Here is an 18344-nt window from a genome sequence, read left to right as displayed (position 1 = left end):
TATGGTACTTTCACTGGTGACAGCTAGGCAGGCTTTTGAGATATACAGACGCTGTTTTGAAGGATCGTTTTTATACCTATGACTTGACATTTACATGACTTTCTTTTGCGAAGGCTGACAGCACTGCTTGCTGGAACGACAGCTGCTCTGCTCTGCTCTATAAGAAAGGCCAAACACACAATCACAGCATTTTGTCCTGCTACAGCCTTGCCAGTCTGTTTTCTGTGGTCATTTCTCTATGACTGTCTGAAAACCTTTATGTTGGAATTTTCTTTGGATTCAGAAGAGAAGAGAGAAATGTAATCAGAGCTCATTTTGCTGTTTATTAGGAAAACTAAGATATGTAGGAAAGGTGCTGGTAAGGAGTTGAAATGTAGCTACCTTAAAGCAGAAAGAGGACAGGGCTTCAAAGGAAAGGCATGAATATAATTTTAGGTGGAATTTAGCTCAGTACTTACTACAAATGGACCTCTAACTGTGTACATTAAGTGAAGTCCTGACTTCATTGAAGATAAAGGCAGTATTCTGATTGATTCAATGAGGCCAGGGTTTCACCTATGGCTGGTATGATCTAATAGGTCATTGCTAATTAAGAGTGTATGTGGCCTCAGTTCTTGCTGGTGGAATTAAATATCCAAGTACCAGTCACTGAGGGAATGGGGAAGAAATTGGTCTCTGAAAGAGTGGTCTGGAGAAGCCATGCTATGGGTTACAGTACCCTGGTACATCTTGATATATGGAAAAGTTTTTAGCGTAGTGGCTAGTGTAACTCCTCCAAGATGAGAGAAAAGTAAACCAAACACAGTAGGTCCAAGAGAGATAGTTCAATAGAAAAAACAAAACAAAACAATAAGAAACGACAGAGAAACCAGATACAGCCACAGGCATTACTGGATTTGGGGACGCTGATCCTGAAGAGGACTGTAAGAGACTAAACTGCATTATTCCCCGGCAGTATATTGTGTGCATAGTAACATGTAGATTGTAGGCAATCACTGTTTCTTTTCTGTGAGAAAAAATACTTCCATTACAAGCAGGTTTGATAATATTTATATTTCAGTTCCATAACTCTTCCTGGCTGCTGAGATGTTGCCCCACCTGTCCCTGCCCTCCTGCTTTTTGCCTAGAAAAATACGTGAGACAGGAGATGGACTTGGTCCCAAAGATCATGGATCTGTTGGGGCGGGTGCAGAGGAGGGCCAGAAGAACCATCAGAGGGATGGGACATCTCTCCTAGAAGGGAAGGCTGGGAGAGCTGACGTTGTCCAGCTGGGAGAAGAGAAGGCTCCGGGGAGACCTTCTTGCACCCTTTCAACACTTCAAGGGCTCTTGTAAGGAAGATGGTGACAGACTTTTTAGTAGGGCCCGTAGATAGGACAAGGGGTAATGGTTTTAAACAAAGAGAGGGTAGATTCAGACCAGACACAAGGAAGCCATCTTTTACCATACGGGTGCTCAAACGCTGGCACAGGTTACCCAGAGAGGTGGTAGATGCCCCATCCCTGGAAACATTCAAGGTCAGGTCGGAGGGGGCTCTGGGCAACCAGATCTAGTTGAAGATGGTCCTGCTCAGTGCTGGAGGTTAGAGCAGATGACCTTTTAAGCTCCTGCCCAACCCAAACTATTCTATGATTCTATTCTCAAAACTGTAAATGAACATGCTCTCCAGAAAGGAAAGCAGCTGTTTCTTATTAACATGCACTGGATCCCAGCAGTGTCATTAACATGCTGATGCATCTAACATAAGCCTCAAAATGCCAGGTTTCATAATTGGGCCATGAAATCTCACTCTAGGCTTGAATATGGCCTTCAAGGGCCATATTAGAATAGGATATTTTTCCTGCTTTTAAAGGAGGGGGAAAATGTTAAGCTTAGATATTTTTCAAGGACTCTATGTTTCAATATGATAGGCTTTAGATTTTTAACAGTGTGTTTTTAGGGTTGTTGATCTGCTGACATGAGCAGATTGGTTTTGTGGTATGGAACGCAAGGATGATGGCATTCAGGGATGAGAGATTGCCCTGAAGTTTACACTGTGCTTCTCCTCCTTTCCTGCAACACTTGTACCTCTCTTCCATCTCTACTCAGCCATCCTCTAGATTTGCATCCTGCACATCCTGCACAAAGCAGGAGTGCCTGGACCAACCTCCCTCCTCTTCCCCATGTGCTGCTCTGCTGGCTTGTACATCGTTATGTGTTTCTCCCCAGTGCTGCTGGAAAGACGGGGCAGGATGTGTCCCCTCAGAAGAGGACTCTAGGTTGCAGATGGAGATGTGCTAAGCAGGGCTGTAAGCTATACCTCTGTTGTCAGGGTTTTCCTCATGATTAGCTCTAAGCAGAGACACATAGCGTATGCACTAATTTCAGGTGTCTCCTTTTTTTCAATGAGTTGAGCAGCTCTGCAGAGAGGGACTTGAGAGTCCTGGTGGACAAGTTGACCATGAGCCAGCAATGTGCCCTTGTGGACAAGAGGGCCAATGGTCTCCTCGGGTGCATTGAAAAGAGCATGCCCAGCTGGTTGAGGGAGGTCATCCTCCCTCTCTCCTCTGCCTTGGTGAGGCCGCATCTGGAGTACTGTGTCCAGTTCTGGGCTCCCTGGTTCACGAAAGACAGGGAACTACTGGAGAGAGTCCAACAGAGCACTACAAAGCTGACGAAGGGAATGGAGCACTTCTCTCATGAGGAAAGGCTGAGAGACTTGGGTCTGTTTAGCCTGGAGAAGGGAACACTGAGAGGGGATCTCATCAATGCTTACAAATATCTAAAGGGCGGGTGTCAAGAGTATGGGGCCAGACTCTTCTCAGTGGTGCCTCCTGGTGACAGGACAAGGGGCAATGGGCACAAACTGGAACACAGAAAATTCATCTCAACATGAGGAAAAGCTTCTTTTCTTTGAGGGTGGCAGAGCCCTGGCACAGGCTGCCCAGAGAGTTGGTGGAGTCTGCTTCTCTGGAGACATTCAAAACCCGCCAGGACGCGTTCCTGTGCAACCTGCTCTGGGTGACCCTGCTCTGGCAGGGGCTTGGACTAGATGATCTCCAGAGGTCCCTTCCAACCCCTGCCATTCTGTGAGTGTTCCAGTTCTCTTCCACCTCTGCTGACCTGCTCATTGTCCAGGGGCTTAGCTTCTTTACTGCATCAGCTTCTTATCTTCTTTGCCTTGTGGATTAGGGTAATTACACTGCCCAACCTGACACATGCTGGAGAAAAACACTTGAAAAATCTAAGGCACTTGGTAGTTCTGGAAGTAGTGGCTTACAGACTAACACAATACACTTCAGAGGACTGAAAAAATTTTGGTTGCTCAGGAGACCAACATTATTGCTTTTTAGATCCACTCACCCAAAGTCTACAGTCCTTTTTTCTGTGTGAATACTTTTTTATTTGCCACGCAGACAACCAACTTCCCAAACACTCCCACTTTCGAACTGGTGGTTTTCAAAAGTGTGGTTTGGTAACTTGATTTAAACTCATCCAAATTTAGACCACTCCTGAAAAAAAGATCCCATGATATATTGACACCTTCTTTGTCCCAGCACTTTTGATACTGCTGCTTTATACGGAGCTGACTCTGGAAGCTGATCTCGCTGAAAACTCACAGCCAAAGTTGTCGGGGAGCTACGTTTTCACCCTGTTCGTCAAACTGCATCTGAAATGGCAGTACAGGTTCCAGCTACAAAAACGTATTGCTTGTGTTGTCTTCTTATCACCAGTTTTGCGTCATTAAGTGTTATGCATTCTTGGCCTGATACACTTGCAGCAGATTGCACACATGAACTGTTAATTATTTTATTTTTAAAACAGAAATTGCAGAACAGGAAAATAACATTCCAACATGTTTGCTTTTGGAGCTCACTTACCACGACAATCTGTTAGTTTGATAATGGTTAAACTCGCAAGCCCTTCCCTCAACAGGGTGCAGTAGGGTACCATTAAGGCAGCCATCTGTTGAACATATACTGGAGGCACAAATTGCCTCGCATTTTGGGTTCCTGACTAGTTATAATGTAGTCATGATCTCTGGATGCCACTGATCTGCACTGTAAAGTGCATGGAGGCATCAGAGTTCAGTGAAAGGTGAGCATCCAAATTTGGGATCAATGACTGGGAACCTGTCAGGTAAGTGCTAGGTATGGAACCTAGTATGAAACCTCGTGGGTGTACACATGCTCATAATAAACGCTTCTCCATGGCAAGTGTCTTAGCTGCTTGAGTTGCTTAGAGATTCAATAGACGTGTATAACTCCATTTGCAGACCAAGGCTACCATTATGTTGGATTGATTCATCAGGAGGATCATGCAGCTAAACCAAGTTAAATTCTATCAGAGTTTTTCTGCATTCATTTAAAAATGAATTTAGTTGGCTCTAAATGGACATTTGTTTTAGTATCTTGAAGAACTGACTTTCCTCTATTAAAGCAGAATAATGTATCTATATGGTGCCCTAACTTGAACAGTACATAAAGATTAGTAAATAAGACCCCATTAAAAATACTTATAATGTAAGTAACATGGGTCCCAATAGCCTTTCTAATGTCCATTAATGCTTATTCTGAGGATCAGAGCTCATTTTACTGAGCCATTTAGTCAAACCGTGTGATTATTTAGAAAGTTAATTCATGCATACTAAAATCTAGCTTAAGTAATGCAGAGGGTAGGAGGTAAAACTCTATGGAGACGATAGTCCTTTTTGTTATTTAATGATCAGCCATAATTAACTTGCAAATTTGAAATAATTAGAACAAATTAAAGGTATTTAACTTTGCCTCCCTAAAGAAAAATTCAAATTGCACCAAATGCAGCTTTAAATTATTCAAGTCTCAGAGGTCTGTGCTGGGTTTTTTTACAATGCCTTTTCTATGATGAGAATACCAATCTGCTTTTTGTCAGAAAGCATCCTATCAAGTAATTGTTCTTTGTGTCTAATAAATGACAGCTATTCTTCTTTGTAAAAGTATTTCAGTCTCTGAAGACTACATCAGCATTTCCATGGCATTTTAATTCAATAAAACAAAAGGTTAATGTTTTTCTACTTTTTAAGGAATGCAAATACTAGCAATATTCAATGGGTCCTGAATGACATTTAAAATTTGCCATTCACGCTCAGCAGGGATATCGCGATATGAGGCTCGAACAAAATGGAAAAAACATTCAAGGTGTGCTTTCCTTTGTTGGTGATGTACTTCGGTATTCATAAGGAGGCAGCAGTGCTGAGACTCCCTTCTTTCCTGGTGACGCTACTCTACAACTCCTGCCTTAGTATGTAGGTTAGGTAGGTTAATAAGGTCTCTATTTAGACAGTCTTCTCTGCTGTGTAGTTTCAGGGAATAGCATGAAAATTCATTGGATATCATGGTGCCCCGCAGGAAGTCCTACTAACCATGCTGCATTTGAGTGATACGATGGATTGCTGCATTTGAAATCAGAGAATGACCTGTTTTGTCACTTAATCTCTCTAGCTGTACATAACTGATACATTTGGACCAGAAGCTGGTTTCATGTTTTCCAGGTTGCAATAGTCACATCATTCATTTTACTAATTATTCCATAGGTGAACGAGTAACTATATTCTGAAATAGATTTATTTTTTTTCCTTATGTTTTCTTTGTTTAATTTTGGTACATTATTCATTATTGGATTTTTGTATCTCTGCATTATCCCTTTCCCTCCTTAGTCTGCACACCTGTCAGATTAAGTGTTTGTCATTTAGAGATTGGACTCCGTGTTCTTACTTGTGCAAAACTTTAGCGTGAGCTTTCTTTTCTTAAATACCAAAGAATCTGGCTGTAATTGTTTAGTGACCTATAAATGCAAATACACTTGCTTTTGTTGTTTCCTCATAAATTAGCTTCTGTAACTTCTTTCTGTTTCTGTTTGAATTGCCTTTGCCATAGAGTTATTTAAACCAGAACTCGGTATTCAAGAGGTAACCATGCTGTGTAAAAGGTATTGCAGTGACCCAGTTGAGTAATCACCTGCTCATCTGCAAGCCAAAGGTCACTGTCTTCACAGAAGATCTGTAGGTTGTAATTAAATGTACTTTAAAAACTCAGAAAGCATCCAAATAATGACAGACTCACTGTTTTTAAATGCTGTTAATCATCCAGGGACAGGCAAATGGAATATGAAGTCCTGTATTACCAGAGAAGTCTGGTCAAGTATTACACCTTTAAGCCTCTTTTAGGGTACAAACTCACCTTTTGCTGTACTCTGGATTGCAGGGAATTAGTAGGTTAATAATTTAATTTAATTCAAATAAGATACTAATTTAGTCCACCGTAAATTTTAAAAACACTTTGCAATATTATTAGTGGCCACATAGTTTGAAGCCCTAAAGTAAACGGAGGTTATTCAGAGATCCAACACTTCAGCCAGTTATTACAGGTCATGAGCCATTATGTAATGTTCTGCATTAATAATACAGGAGTAATACTAATTGTCCAACAGGCACAGTGGGCCCTATTAAACAATGGCTTATAGAGCACATTGATTTGAAACTTTTAATTTAGCTATCATGTTCTGATGGGAACATCAGATACCTGCTTTTTACTCAGATGTACAGTAACTTCAGTAGTGTAAGCTTTTGGGCAAAAGATCCTTGTGTGAATCAGCCTCCACAAAGCTGTATCCCAAATAATACAAACTCAGTGGCAGTCTTTGGGTTGCCTGTGTAAAACTGCTGCTTCTACAGGAAAAAGATTTTTTTAATCTTCTGTTAACTTAGGAAAGCTGTATGTCACTCCCATACTTGCAAGTAGAGCAATATATTCTTGGGAGGAATTGTACTCCTTCACGTGTAAAATCCAAAGATTTTTTTAATGCTTTTAATTGCTTTTTATAATGGTGATGGGGCTAATTACATAGACATGTTGGGAATCCTCAGTTAAAGCAGTAGTTGTTCCCCAGAGAGCAGAATTTGAAAGCAGAAAGATGGATCTCCGTAACCTCCTGCCTTCCCAAAATGTTTTGTGATTGCCTGTGTCTGCAGAGACTGAAGTCACGCTTGTTCCACGTCACCAAATTTCTCTCTTGGTTCTATCTATGCAGTGTTTGTGATCTTGTGCAGAAGTTCATCTTGAACCATGCCGGTTCTGGTTAGCTTTCTCTTTTCTTACTCTACTCAAACTGCTGCTCTTGCTGCACCAGATACTCTCCCACCAGTTTGCTCATACATTTTCTATCCTGTTTACAAGTACCTCTGTTCATTCATCTCACCTCTTTTTGTCTTGTCTCCTCTCACCTCTTCATCTGCTTCCCTTTTAGACTCCATTTTTTGCTTCACATATTCTTCTCTGTTTCCCTTTTATCCTAGCAAAGTGAGCATTTTTTTTAATTACTTTTTCTTCCAACCTTGCTCCACTGTGCTGGACAAAGTACTTCCTGTATCTTCATCCCACTTGTCCTCTCCTAACCACTCAGGAAATCCAGGACCTAATGCTTTAGGAAATATGCAAAATGCCACAAAACTCCAAATGTAATTGTCAGAATGCTGCCAGCTGCAGGTAACCAAAGACTTCTGATGAGGTAGGTTGGTAACTCTTTGATCCTTGGGCATCCTGCTCTCACACACTGTGAATGGATTCAGCAAGAGCTTAACCAGCGGCATGGCAGTTACGATTCTGGAGAGTGAGCTGGGGAATGGGCTGTGTACAGTGTTAAAAGGTCTGAATGCATCATGTAATAGTGTGACCTTTCTTTCCTCCCAGTGTTCCCGTGTCGAAACACGAAGATTATTTTCTGAGGATGCCACAAGTGAGCAAAACCTCCAGAACACCAGGGAGTAGTGGTGGGAGCAGTTCAGGGAAGAAGATAGTCGGTTTTGGTGCAAACGTGGGAAATGGGCAAGCCCTTCTGATGCAAACCAAAAAGGAAGGCAACAAGTCAAGGAAAGGTAAGGGGAAGCATGCTGTATCACAGGACCATGAGTGTGCTGATGGCTTTTAGACATTTTCTCTAAGTGTTCAAGAGCATATCAGTAAAATGCAGAATCAGAGGGAGAAGACTCCAAGAGGCTTAAAACAAGCCAAGAGAAGGTACCTACTTTAAAGTAATAAAAAGCATAGGAAGCCCTGTAAATAACAAGTGATCTTCTTGGTTGGTATTTCTGATAGACGGGATAAAAATAGCCCTTTAATCTCAAAAAGCTACTTCAACAATTCTTTTTCCTTTCCCAGCAAGCAGAGAATAAGTGCAGTGGGGCTTGCTCTTGGAATGTAATCTTCTTCACATTCTTTTCCTCCCCAAGTAATGGCTCCACCATCACAACCTGATATTTTGCTACACACAGATGTCTGTAGAGCTAGGATCTATCCTGCTCTTAGTACCTCCACTTAGCTTAGTACATCCACTTAAGGGGCAGAGAAGCTGTCTTTCTTAGGAAGAGAAAGGGCTGGGAACAAAAGCAGCTTGGATGTTTCACTGCCAAGCCTTGAACATAATCCTTGGTTCAATTATGAGCTACCTTTTTTTTTTTATTTTAACTTGTCAGCCAGTTTGCTGTATATGTCAGCATAAAAATAAAGAAAATGGCAAAATGAGAAGAAATGTGGTACAGTTCTCAAAGGAACAAATAACTTCTGTTATTGGTTAAGACCGTACCTACATTAAAAAGCAGTCCCTGTGAAGAAACTTTCAAAAGGGTATCATCAGCCTGGACCCAAACAGTGGCTGAGGTTAATCTCTTCCAAGGCACAGCTACAAAAGTTGGAAGCCTGTAAAGGGCTTGTGTCCAAAAAAATCAATTTCTAATTTGAAACAAAATCATTTTTGACTAACAGGGGTTCAGGACCCATTACTTTTGCTGTATAGTCTGCTGACATTTCACACTTTCTGTTGTGCACAATGAATCCTAATAGTCATTTTATAACATTGCTACACCAATCAATTTAAGCAAGAGAAAGCCGTTACAATTCTGCAAAGTTTCAGGGGCAATTTTCACTGATGGTTTTCTTTTATGTTTTTTTCAGCTATCATTATTTTTTTCTCCTCTTTTCCTCTTCCTTCTCCCCCCTCCTTCTCAATACTGTAGTGATGAAATTGAGATTTTTCACAGTTGGATGATGGGTTTTGTTCCTTGGATAGGGATAGTCCCCAAAAAGTAATTTATTTTCCATAGATTCGGGGAAAAAAAATCCAACCTGACCTCTCCTTCATTCATTCATTTCATTTTGCAGTACTTAGGAGAAGTTACAAGCTGCACCTAGCTATTGCACATAACTGAGCTGTGCCTATGCTGATTTAGTGGTTGTAGTGGTCAGCATAGTGTCTGAAGATGGTGGGTATCTTTTGCAAGCACTTACTGGGATTGCTAGCTTTGACAGTGTAGAGCTGCATGGCAAAATTTAACTTATAAACATTGGCACTTGCTGAGATACCAGATAAAGTTCAGAGAAATGCTTTCAAGCTGTGGAACAACCTCAGGTCTATTACTGATTTGAATGGCTTGTTTATCACGAGGCAAATTACCTAGCACTAATCACTGAAGTTGAAGTCTTCTGTATTTAGTACCTTTTTAATTGGCTTCCCTCTGTTATATGTTTGGACTCCTTTAACAAGCATACACACATACTTGTGAAGTGTTTTTTTTCCATCTTTAAGGATCACCAGGGCACAATGTCAAGTTTCTTAATTCTAGTTAGCTCTGGTCTTAGCTGTCTCTGCTCTTGCTTCTGCTGGATCTCCCCATTTGTTCCTGACCTGGGATTTCTGCTTCAGAATTTATTTATTTTTATTAGGAAGCAATTATGTAGCATCTCGCAAAAGTAAAATGAGGGATGCTAACATTGTTTTATGTAGTGAAATTTATAAAAATACGGTATTTGCCTTACTGCATCAGAGTGCTGAGCCAGCAAGCCTGTGTGTCTGTTCGGACAGTGGTCAGTAGCTGTTGTGTCAATATGAAGCGAACCCTCTGCTGCAGTGCATTTACCTGAGCTCTAGCTAAGCCATGCGATGTGGGAAAGGGGAATGAAGTCAACAAGATCACATTTTGAGGCATGAAATGATGTTATTTAGCCACATACTTTAAGGTGGCCTTTTGATCAAAAAAACATAGTGGTGGGTACTGTATATTGACACATATCCACTGAAAAATTCTTCACAGTCAGGTGTTAACCTATTGCTACTGAGGTTTGTTTTTCTCGTGCCTTGATCTGTTTTGTCTATTTAAATCGTATATTCTTCAGGATGGAGGCTCTCCCCAAGCACACCTTAGTGCAGTGCCAGTGCTGATGTGGGTGTTTGGGCTCACTGTATAATCTCCCTGTACCACTGGGAACGGTGGGTGTATCTGGGCGATGGTACAACTCATGATAGTGTCCCACCACAGCAATGTAGGCAGTTGTATCAGGTTTTGGTGTTGTCTTGTTCAACTACCTTTGTTGTCTTAGATTTTTAATTTTTTTTGAGAAGATAAAATGATTAATTTGGAAACCATTCACATGCTGGAATGATGGAAGGCTTTACTGCCCACAGGACTGCTCACTTACCGTGAGTGCAGTGAGTTTGGAAAGGGTGATTTCCTAATAAACCCACTTTTCCTTTCTCCCTGCAGATGTTTAGTAATGGGGAAAAGCGCGTTGTTAACCTTGTCCCATTGCCTCGTGGAGTGAAAGGGGCAGCTCTGCTCTCTTTTCAGGGTAGAAGCTTACTGGATCAGCTTGGGCGATCAGTGTTTATTCTCTCATTGTTGCTTTTTGTGTCCTATTTCTGTTTGCTCCTTAATTTTTATTCCTGTGCTTTAGCAGGTGTTTGTGTTTTGTAGCCAAACTTTTTTAGTTTTACCAGCAAAACTTTAAGCAGACAAAGCAATCCTCAACTCTTAGATCTTTTCAGCAGTAAATTGTTTTTATTGGTGTCACCAGCAGCTATGTCAATTTGTACTAAAATCTAACAACTTGTCTAGTTAAAAAGCACTGGAGTACAGAAATGTGTGTTTCTCTTCTTTTCTGCCCTGGAAAATTTCGCTTTTGGGCTGGGAAACTAAACTAGATTCTATACATTGCATTCTGCGATATTGGGCACTTTAATTCTCTGCATTTCTGTTTTCTTCGTCTTCACACCCTTCCTGAAATATCTCTGCATTGAAACAAAGAACGAACTATTTTTCCCTTTGTATGTCTTTGGGGGACAGAGCATCTGTATGATATTGTATAGCATGCGTAGCTTTCCTTTCCATATGTAAAAGAAAAAGGCAGAGAAGGAAAATTATTTTAGCTCATAGAATCTGTACTTTTCCAGGGGCTGATTTTTCTATATAGTGTTTGTTTTTCAGTAGGTTTTCTAATGTAGCTTCTTAGGGATTCAGGATCCAGAACTTCTTCCCTTGAGGGAAGACTCTTCCCTACAATCGAATAGAGCAATTAGTTAATATTAGTGAAGCGCTTTGAAGATGTGAAGTACTATATAAATGTTAAGTATTATGAATATTAGTATTATTCAATTCATAAAGATTTCTTTCATGATTATCAACCTAGATTTGCCTTTGCTTACTTTCATTCCATTACTGCTTGAACCAGCCTCAACTGTATGTCTTCATTCTTAGTGTTTACACTTTCAAAATGTAGTCTGCTGTATTTCCCCACTTTCTTCATGTTTTAGTTGTCTGTTTCTCAAGCAGAAATATACAGCTATTTGAATTTTCTCAAGTGAGTCTTTAATATACTTTAAATCATTCTTAAACCAAGTTAACCAAATTGGAAATAGTATCCTTAATGTTACCATTTAGAAGACATCTATAATTGCTTTGGGGGTAGCTTGCTTTGCAAGCTTACATCTAGCTTGTTTTTTGCTATTGTTGGCTACTCCAGGTTCTCTCCATCGGTGTCAGGATTTAGATTAGTACACCATATATAAGCTTTTTTTTTTTTTTGAGGGTGAATGTGTCTATTCCTTTTCCGTGTTTCTTGCTTCTCTAGATCATCTGCAAGGTCTCCCGTCTCATACTGTCTTCCAACACCTGCAAATCTAATTAATTTGCTGTCATTTGTATCACCCCAGTTCTCTATGACTTTTCATAAATAATTACCAGTCACTTCATAAATTCATTAACTAATTCCCTTTAGCCCTGAAATATATATCCTTCAGACTAAAGAATTTGTACCTTTTTCTTTTCCCTGATAATTTCTTTTCATCAGCTTTATATAGGCAGGTATTATACATCAACATGGTCTTCATTATCTTCTACTTGCTAATATTCCTTTTCTTTATTTTTTTCTCATTGTATATTTTATAATTATTAGTAGCTTGGCCGTTTTAGAATCATTATTGATTTAATCTTGTTCGTGTATTCGTAGACCTGCTTGCTTTTTGGTGTTTCTTTTCCCTCAGTTGACTTGCATACTTTTTTCAAGATGGATTTTTAAACATTTTTTTGTTTATATATGCTCTTATATAGAATTTCTTGCTACCTCTGCTTTATGTCTGTGAAGCCTAACAGCCTCAGTATATTCTTACTTGGTTCCTTTTCTTGCTTTCCATTTCTAGCCCTGGTAATATTTTTAAACTTGGGTCTTTGAACAGTCCCCTTAAGGGTGTATTGGCCACCTCCGAGTCCATATATTTTCTTTTTCTGAGAAATACATCTACTTTGCTATGATTGTAGTATTTTGACAGCATGCCAGCCTTTTCTCATGTTAGGAATTGAATGTATTCTCCCGTGCTTACCAGGTTTTTATAACTTTAGTATTAGTTTCTTAAAATCCATCAGCCTCATTCAACTATCACGTGAAATGATTTCTAAATATCGCATATTCCATCATAAAGCCAAAAGTCTAAGCAAGAGGCTTCCAGTCTTTATGTGCATACCCACTCTTCCGATCATGGACTGGCACACTATCAAGTTACCAGGGACACACAATCAACATATATCCCCATGATATTTCTAAATATTCTTTCACTGATAATTAACTCTTTGTTAGGTGAGATTTTTTTCACTGTATGGTATGGAAGCACAATGCATTATAGCAGGGCGAAAAGAACCCATTTTTTTTGTTAGCCTCCCTAGAATGCACCTTAAAACATGTTGGTTTACTATATTACTATATTGTATGTATTTGTACGCATTTTAAGTCAATGCAGTATTTTAAATAACCTCAATCCCTTGGACATCTGTAAATTTTGCTCTGAAGCTCGAATTACAACCTTGCGTTGCTTCATATTTCAGCATGGATGGTAGATAATGTTGCTGTTCACAGAGCTGAGAAATATTTAGGCATGACAGGATTACTTAAAGAGCTAAACACTGATTTGACTTTAGTTTTTGCTGAGACTTGTAGTTTTCCCTATACTTACAGTTTAGTTAAGTGATGTTCATTGGACAGAGATAATTAGGCTAGATTAAAAAAGCCCAAACACACAGGCTTTTGTGTAGTAGATCAGATTACTCCTAATTTGCCTATTCCAGTTACCTCTGACTACTGTCTGCAAGTCGTCTATCTAAATCCTGTTTGTAAAACCCAGTTCTCAACTGGCTGGGTGAAAGGTGGAACATGGGTGGAAAACTGGTTGGCCCCCAGCCTCAAAGGGTCGGCATCAGTCCATCTGACAGACAATTGCTGGTAGTTAACTGCTTAACACTAACGACCTGGACAGCGGGGCAGGATGCACCTTCAGCAAGGTTGCAGATGCCACCAACTGGGGAAGTGGTCAATATGCTGTAGGGTAGGGCCCAATATTCAATGGACTTTAACAGGCTGGGAAAATGGTGTGACAGAGACCTGTTTAGGTTCAACAAAGGGAAGTGCCAATTCCTTCAGCTGGGTTGGACCTGTCTCATGTAACAGGACCAACTGGGTGCTGACCTAGAAAGCAGTTTTGCCAGAAAAGAACTCGGTGACCTTCTGAACAGCAACTTGAATGCGAGTCGGCAGTGTGCCTCTGTGGTGGAGTAACCAAACCTCATACTGGGCCACAATAGCAAAATTGTGTTCATCAGGTTGATGAAGTGACACTTATCCTCTGGTGAGACTGTGTCTGTAGAGTGATACGTTCAGTTTGGGGCTCCACAGTGAAAGGAGAACACTGACAAACTGTAGGAAGTCTAGCAGAGGCAACCAGGACAGTCAGGGGGCTGAAGAATATGACCTGCTGGGAGATGCTGAGAAAGCTGCGTGCGTTCATCCTTAAGAGACGATTCAGCACAGATCTTCCTGCTTTCTTCAGCTACCTAAGGAGAGGGTGTAGAGAAGAGGGAATTAAACTGTTCTTGGAAGTCATCAGCAACAGAGCAAGAGACAACAGGAAAATGTTACAACTCAGGCAATTCTGATTAACTATACAGAAAACGTTTTTCAACGTGGGGGTGGTCAAACACTGGAACCAGAGAAGTTGCCCAGAGAGGTTGGTTCACTATCAGTGGAGACATTAAAAGTCTTACTGGATGAGTGTCTTAAACCTGATCTTGTTTGCTCTTCTTTGAGTAGAGGATTGGACTGCATGACCTCCAGACTTCACCTTTTAACCTAGACTATTTTGTAATTCAAGAGTTATTGGGAAGGAGGAAGGAGGAATGGGCTAACGGTTCTATTTTCTTTAAAGCAAAATACTGTTATAGTGATATTTACACTTGCAGAACTAACATCTTGTAACATGTCATGAGAACTGCATCTGTGAAACAAGTTGAATCCTGTGGACCATTGTAAGAAATGATAACAGTGCAAGTTTGTCAAACTTTGGGCAGTAAGATGGAGGCTGTAGAGTGTGACTTATTCTACAGATTTGATTCCGCAGGATCCTGAAATGCATGCTGTGTGCAGTGCCGTCATCTGCTGAGTTCGATTGCCATTTCACTCTATATATGGCACTCCAAAAATGTCGCAACTTTTAGTCCCAGTGTTCTGTAATAATGTGGAATCACAAAACAACTGTCCAAAACTTGCTAGCTCCTGATGTCTGGCTTGTCTTCGCTTTATTCCACAGGGACAACTTCAGGACCTAGGAAGAATGTAGCCATATCTCCTGTGCTGGTAGGCAGCAACAAAGAGCTTGCAACTGCAGCCACATCACCAAACCAGCATGACACTTCCCGGTAAGACACTAGGTAATTTTATTTTTAAGATTCTGCAAACACAACCATCAAATTCTCCTAGATGCAGGGAAGTGGCTGAATTTCTATGATATTTCATGTTAGCATGAGCTGGATAATATAAACTAAAAACTGCCATATCCTTTTGACATTTATAGTAAGCCTTAAATTGCTTGTTAGAATAAGAAAAGCAGGAATATGCCAAGTTCTAACATTTTAATTTTACTTAGATTTTAAACAGAAAGCATTTTATGTTCCAAGTCCTGACACGTTAAACACATTTGTAAATAATTTGAATGAATGGTGTTAACCTCTGTTAGGTTTTAAATCCACTTGAAGATTTTAATCCCTCTGTGTTCGCCCCCACCCACATACTTTATCAAATGGCATTTCTTTTAAAATATTTTGTACTATTTTATGTTTAATGACAAGCAACAAAATCACATTAAGTCAGCAATTCCCGTTTATACTATATATCTGCACTAAATGCACTGGAAAAGGAGCGTTATCACTTCTGCTCCAATGAAGAAACAGAAAGCAGCATCGTTGTTCCACTTACGAGTCTAAAAACAACTTGCCTTTTTTAGGCAGGATTACAATTCTAGCAGTAAGTGCCTAGAAAAACAGCATACAATGCTTGCATTTCTTCATTGTATCCCAAATTTTCTCATAATAAAATCTTTAGTTAAGCAACAAAGTAGATGCAGATTGAAGTATGACTTTGCTGTATTTTGCACCACTAGTTAGATGACTTTGTGCAGTGGGATGACAAGAATGTACTACCATTCGTAAGAAGAGTTAAATGTTTCTTGGAGAAGGAGAGGGCTTGAGTCAGATTTAATCTTCTCTTGGCCCAGTGGACTAGGAAAATGTATGCTTGATATCATCCCTGTATTCTTGGCAGCAGCTGGCAGTTTATTTCTATCTTCTGAGAGAACTTGCGATATATAATAGGTGAAAAACCACTATCAATATTGACAAATTTGTACTTACTTGCTATGGAAACACTTTTTTTTTTTCTTCTGAAGGAAGGGATGATAATTCTAGGAGGATTTAAGAACTGAGATAGATTGGACTCTGTTTCCCACAAGTAACTATATGTTTAAACAAGCAGAAAGCACAAGATTGCCTAAGCATTTCTCTTAGAAGCAAGGGTTACCCTTGCAAGCCGGTAATATCAGGTAAAGAGTGTGTAAAGATACTGCTTGATACCGTCTAATAGTGATAAGTTGAGATTCCATTCAAGCACTGAGGAGTAGATATAATTATTCACATCATACAACAACTGCTCAGAAAAAGGAATTTTATTCAAGAGGATTGATGGCCCATTCTTCTCCACAGAGGGGAGTAAAATATTTGTTGAAATATGCTGTTAGAAATCATATCGCATAAAGTGATCAGTAAAAGGAGTCTGATTAGCTGTCATCCTTAAAGGTTTATTTTACCAGTTGATGCCAAATTTTGAAAGATCCTGTATTTCGGGGGTGCTCTCTCCCACGCTTCCTCTCTTTCTTTGTCTCTGTCGGTGCTGTAAGTATAATTGACCAGGTTAAGCAGCCATGTTGTGCTTTCCCTTACTCATGGCCTTCTCTAATTGAAAATGGTAAATGGACAAGTATTTCTGTGGGGACCCAAAGCTGATCCTGTCCTTCATCAAAAAACCTGCTTGGGCAGCAGGTCAGTCTCAATTTATCACTGAATGGTTATAAGCTTAGACTGCAGGTTTAACTAACTAAATTAATCAATATTGAGAATTATTGCTGCTTTTGTGCCACTAAAGTTAGGGTTTGTCAGCAAGTTTGTTATAATCTGTGATTTGGGAGGGGGTTAACAGCTTAACCACAACAGTTGGCACAGGCCTGAAACTTGCAGCACAAAGCCTAAGAGCAAATTTATTTATTCGGCAGTACGTGTAAACCTAATTACTTTTGACTTTTTAAATTTATAGGACTAGATTCAACTCATGTTTGTGCCAGCTTTAACTAGCACAAACCCTGGCACCCGGCAGTAGCAGCAGTGGAAAGCCTGCCAGGGAGAAGGTGTTGGAAAGCGACAGAAGCTCCCTGCCAGCGCAAGGCATCGGGGTGCGAGCGCAGCTTCTGGGGAGGGCTGGCTGGGTAAGCAGGCATGGCAGGTAGAAGATGCGTTGGCTTGATAGTCGGTCTTGGCAGGGTTCAGCTGGAGGCTCCAGTGTATTACGGCTACCTCCTGCTTGAGGAAGAATCGCTGCAGTCCTGCTTTCTTCCTTCTCTCGGAATGAATGATGCCTGGGACAAAGAAATAAGTGTCCCTAGAAGGTAAAGGTGTGTGCTTTGAGAGCCTTAGCGCTAGACTTGTAGAAGGACCAGACTTGCAGAATGAATGGGCACAGTGGTTTCAGTGATATCTCTGAAAGAAAAATAGCCTTTCTTTATCTGGCATCCTGAGTTGGGCTAACAGTGGAGTTGTTTGCCCATCATGCTTCTGTGCATGCCTGTCCCTGCTTTTCGTCGTACAGCCAAGCATTGAATGTTTGGTTATCCAGTGTTCTCAAGCCAAGTGTCTACACCTGCACAAGCCCCTTGAAATGATGTTCACAGCAGGTCTAGAAAGCTTTTCTACTCCATGCGCTTATTTATCTAGACCAAAGCTGGTGTATTTTGAGGAAAAAAAACACAGGCAAGGTTGGGCTTGGGCAAATTTGGAAGTGTACGTTTGTTTCTTACCCCTAAAGCGTAGTTCCTCTGACGATCTTAAACATCACCTTTTTGGTGACCTGGGACATCTTTTTCATAACTGTTGTTTGCCTAGAAGAAAGACTCTGGTGTTTGGCTGTAAGCCAGAAGGGAGCTGGAAAGGGGAGGTAGTGGCGTTTATGTGCTTTCGTTCGGTAATGAAGAAGTTTTTGCATAGACTAGATCTTACCTGAGGTATAATCAGGTACTGATTTCAGCAAAACAAGCGATATGTTGCAAAACAGAAATGAGACTGCTCTAAATCAAAGTATTAAGCTATTCCTTTAAAAAAAAAAAAAAAAGTGTTGTAAATTGTACCTTGTGGAAGACCATTTAATTTGATTACAACCCTGGTGCAATTGTCAGGCTCTCCCCACGCAGAAACAGTTGCCGTGTCGAGTTTGGCACGGTGAGTCCTATGGCGCTGCAGATAATCAAGCACTTAAAAAGACACAGGCAAAGGTTGTTCTGCTCACCATGGAAACAGATAATTCTCCTGTAACATTTTTCACTTTGGGCATCTAAGAAGTGAATTTAAGAACAGTTAGGTAAATTAAGGGATTGAGTGATAGCCTGGGATTTCAGCATTAAGCCTGTGTTTTCTTGTT

At 40.4% G+C, this 18344-nt stretch overlaps 1 protein-coding gene across 5 annotated transcripts in view; it reads left to right on the top strand.

Moving 5' to 3' along the window:
* The window catches only part of KIAA1328 (KIAA1328 ortholog), a 175706-nt gene that overhangs the window by 131002 nt on the left and 26360 nt on the right, over positions 1 to 18344 (top strand). For 4 of the 5 annotated variants that reach the window (XM_074570493.1, XM_074570494.1, XM_074570495.1 and 1 more), the window contains exons 9-10: positions 7707 to 7891; positions 14917 to 15025. In XM_074570493.1, coding sequence (XP_074426594.1) covers positions 7707 to 7891; positions 14917 to 15025 — 294 coding nt within the window. Of the gene's footprint in view, positions 1 to 7706; positions 7892 to 14916; positions 15038 to 18344 lie in introns of all 5 variants that reach the window. The other variant, XM_074570497.1, reaches the window with a different exon arrangement.

This window comes from Larus michahellis, chromosome Z, assembly GCF_964199755.1.
Source record: "Larus michahellis chromosome Z, bLarMic1.1, whole genome shotgun sequence".
Lineage (NCBI taxonomy): Eukaryota > Metazoa > Chordata > Aves > Charadriiformes > Laridae > Larus > Larus michahellis.
This window is presented reverse-complemented; position numbering and strand designations above follow the sequence as displayed.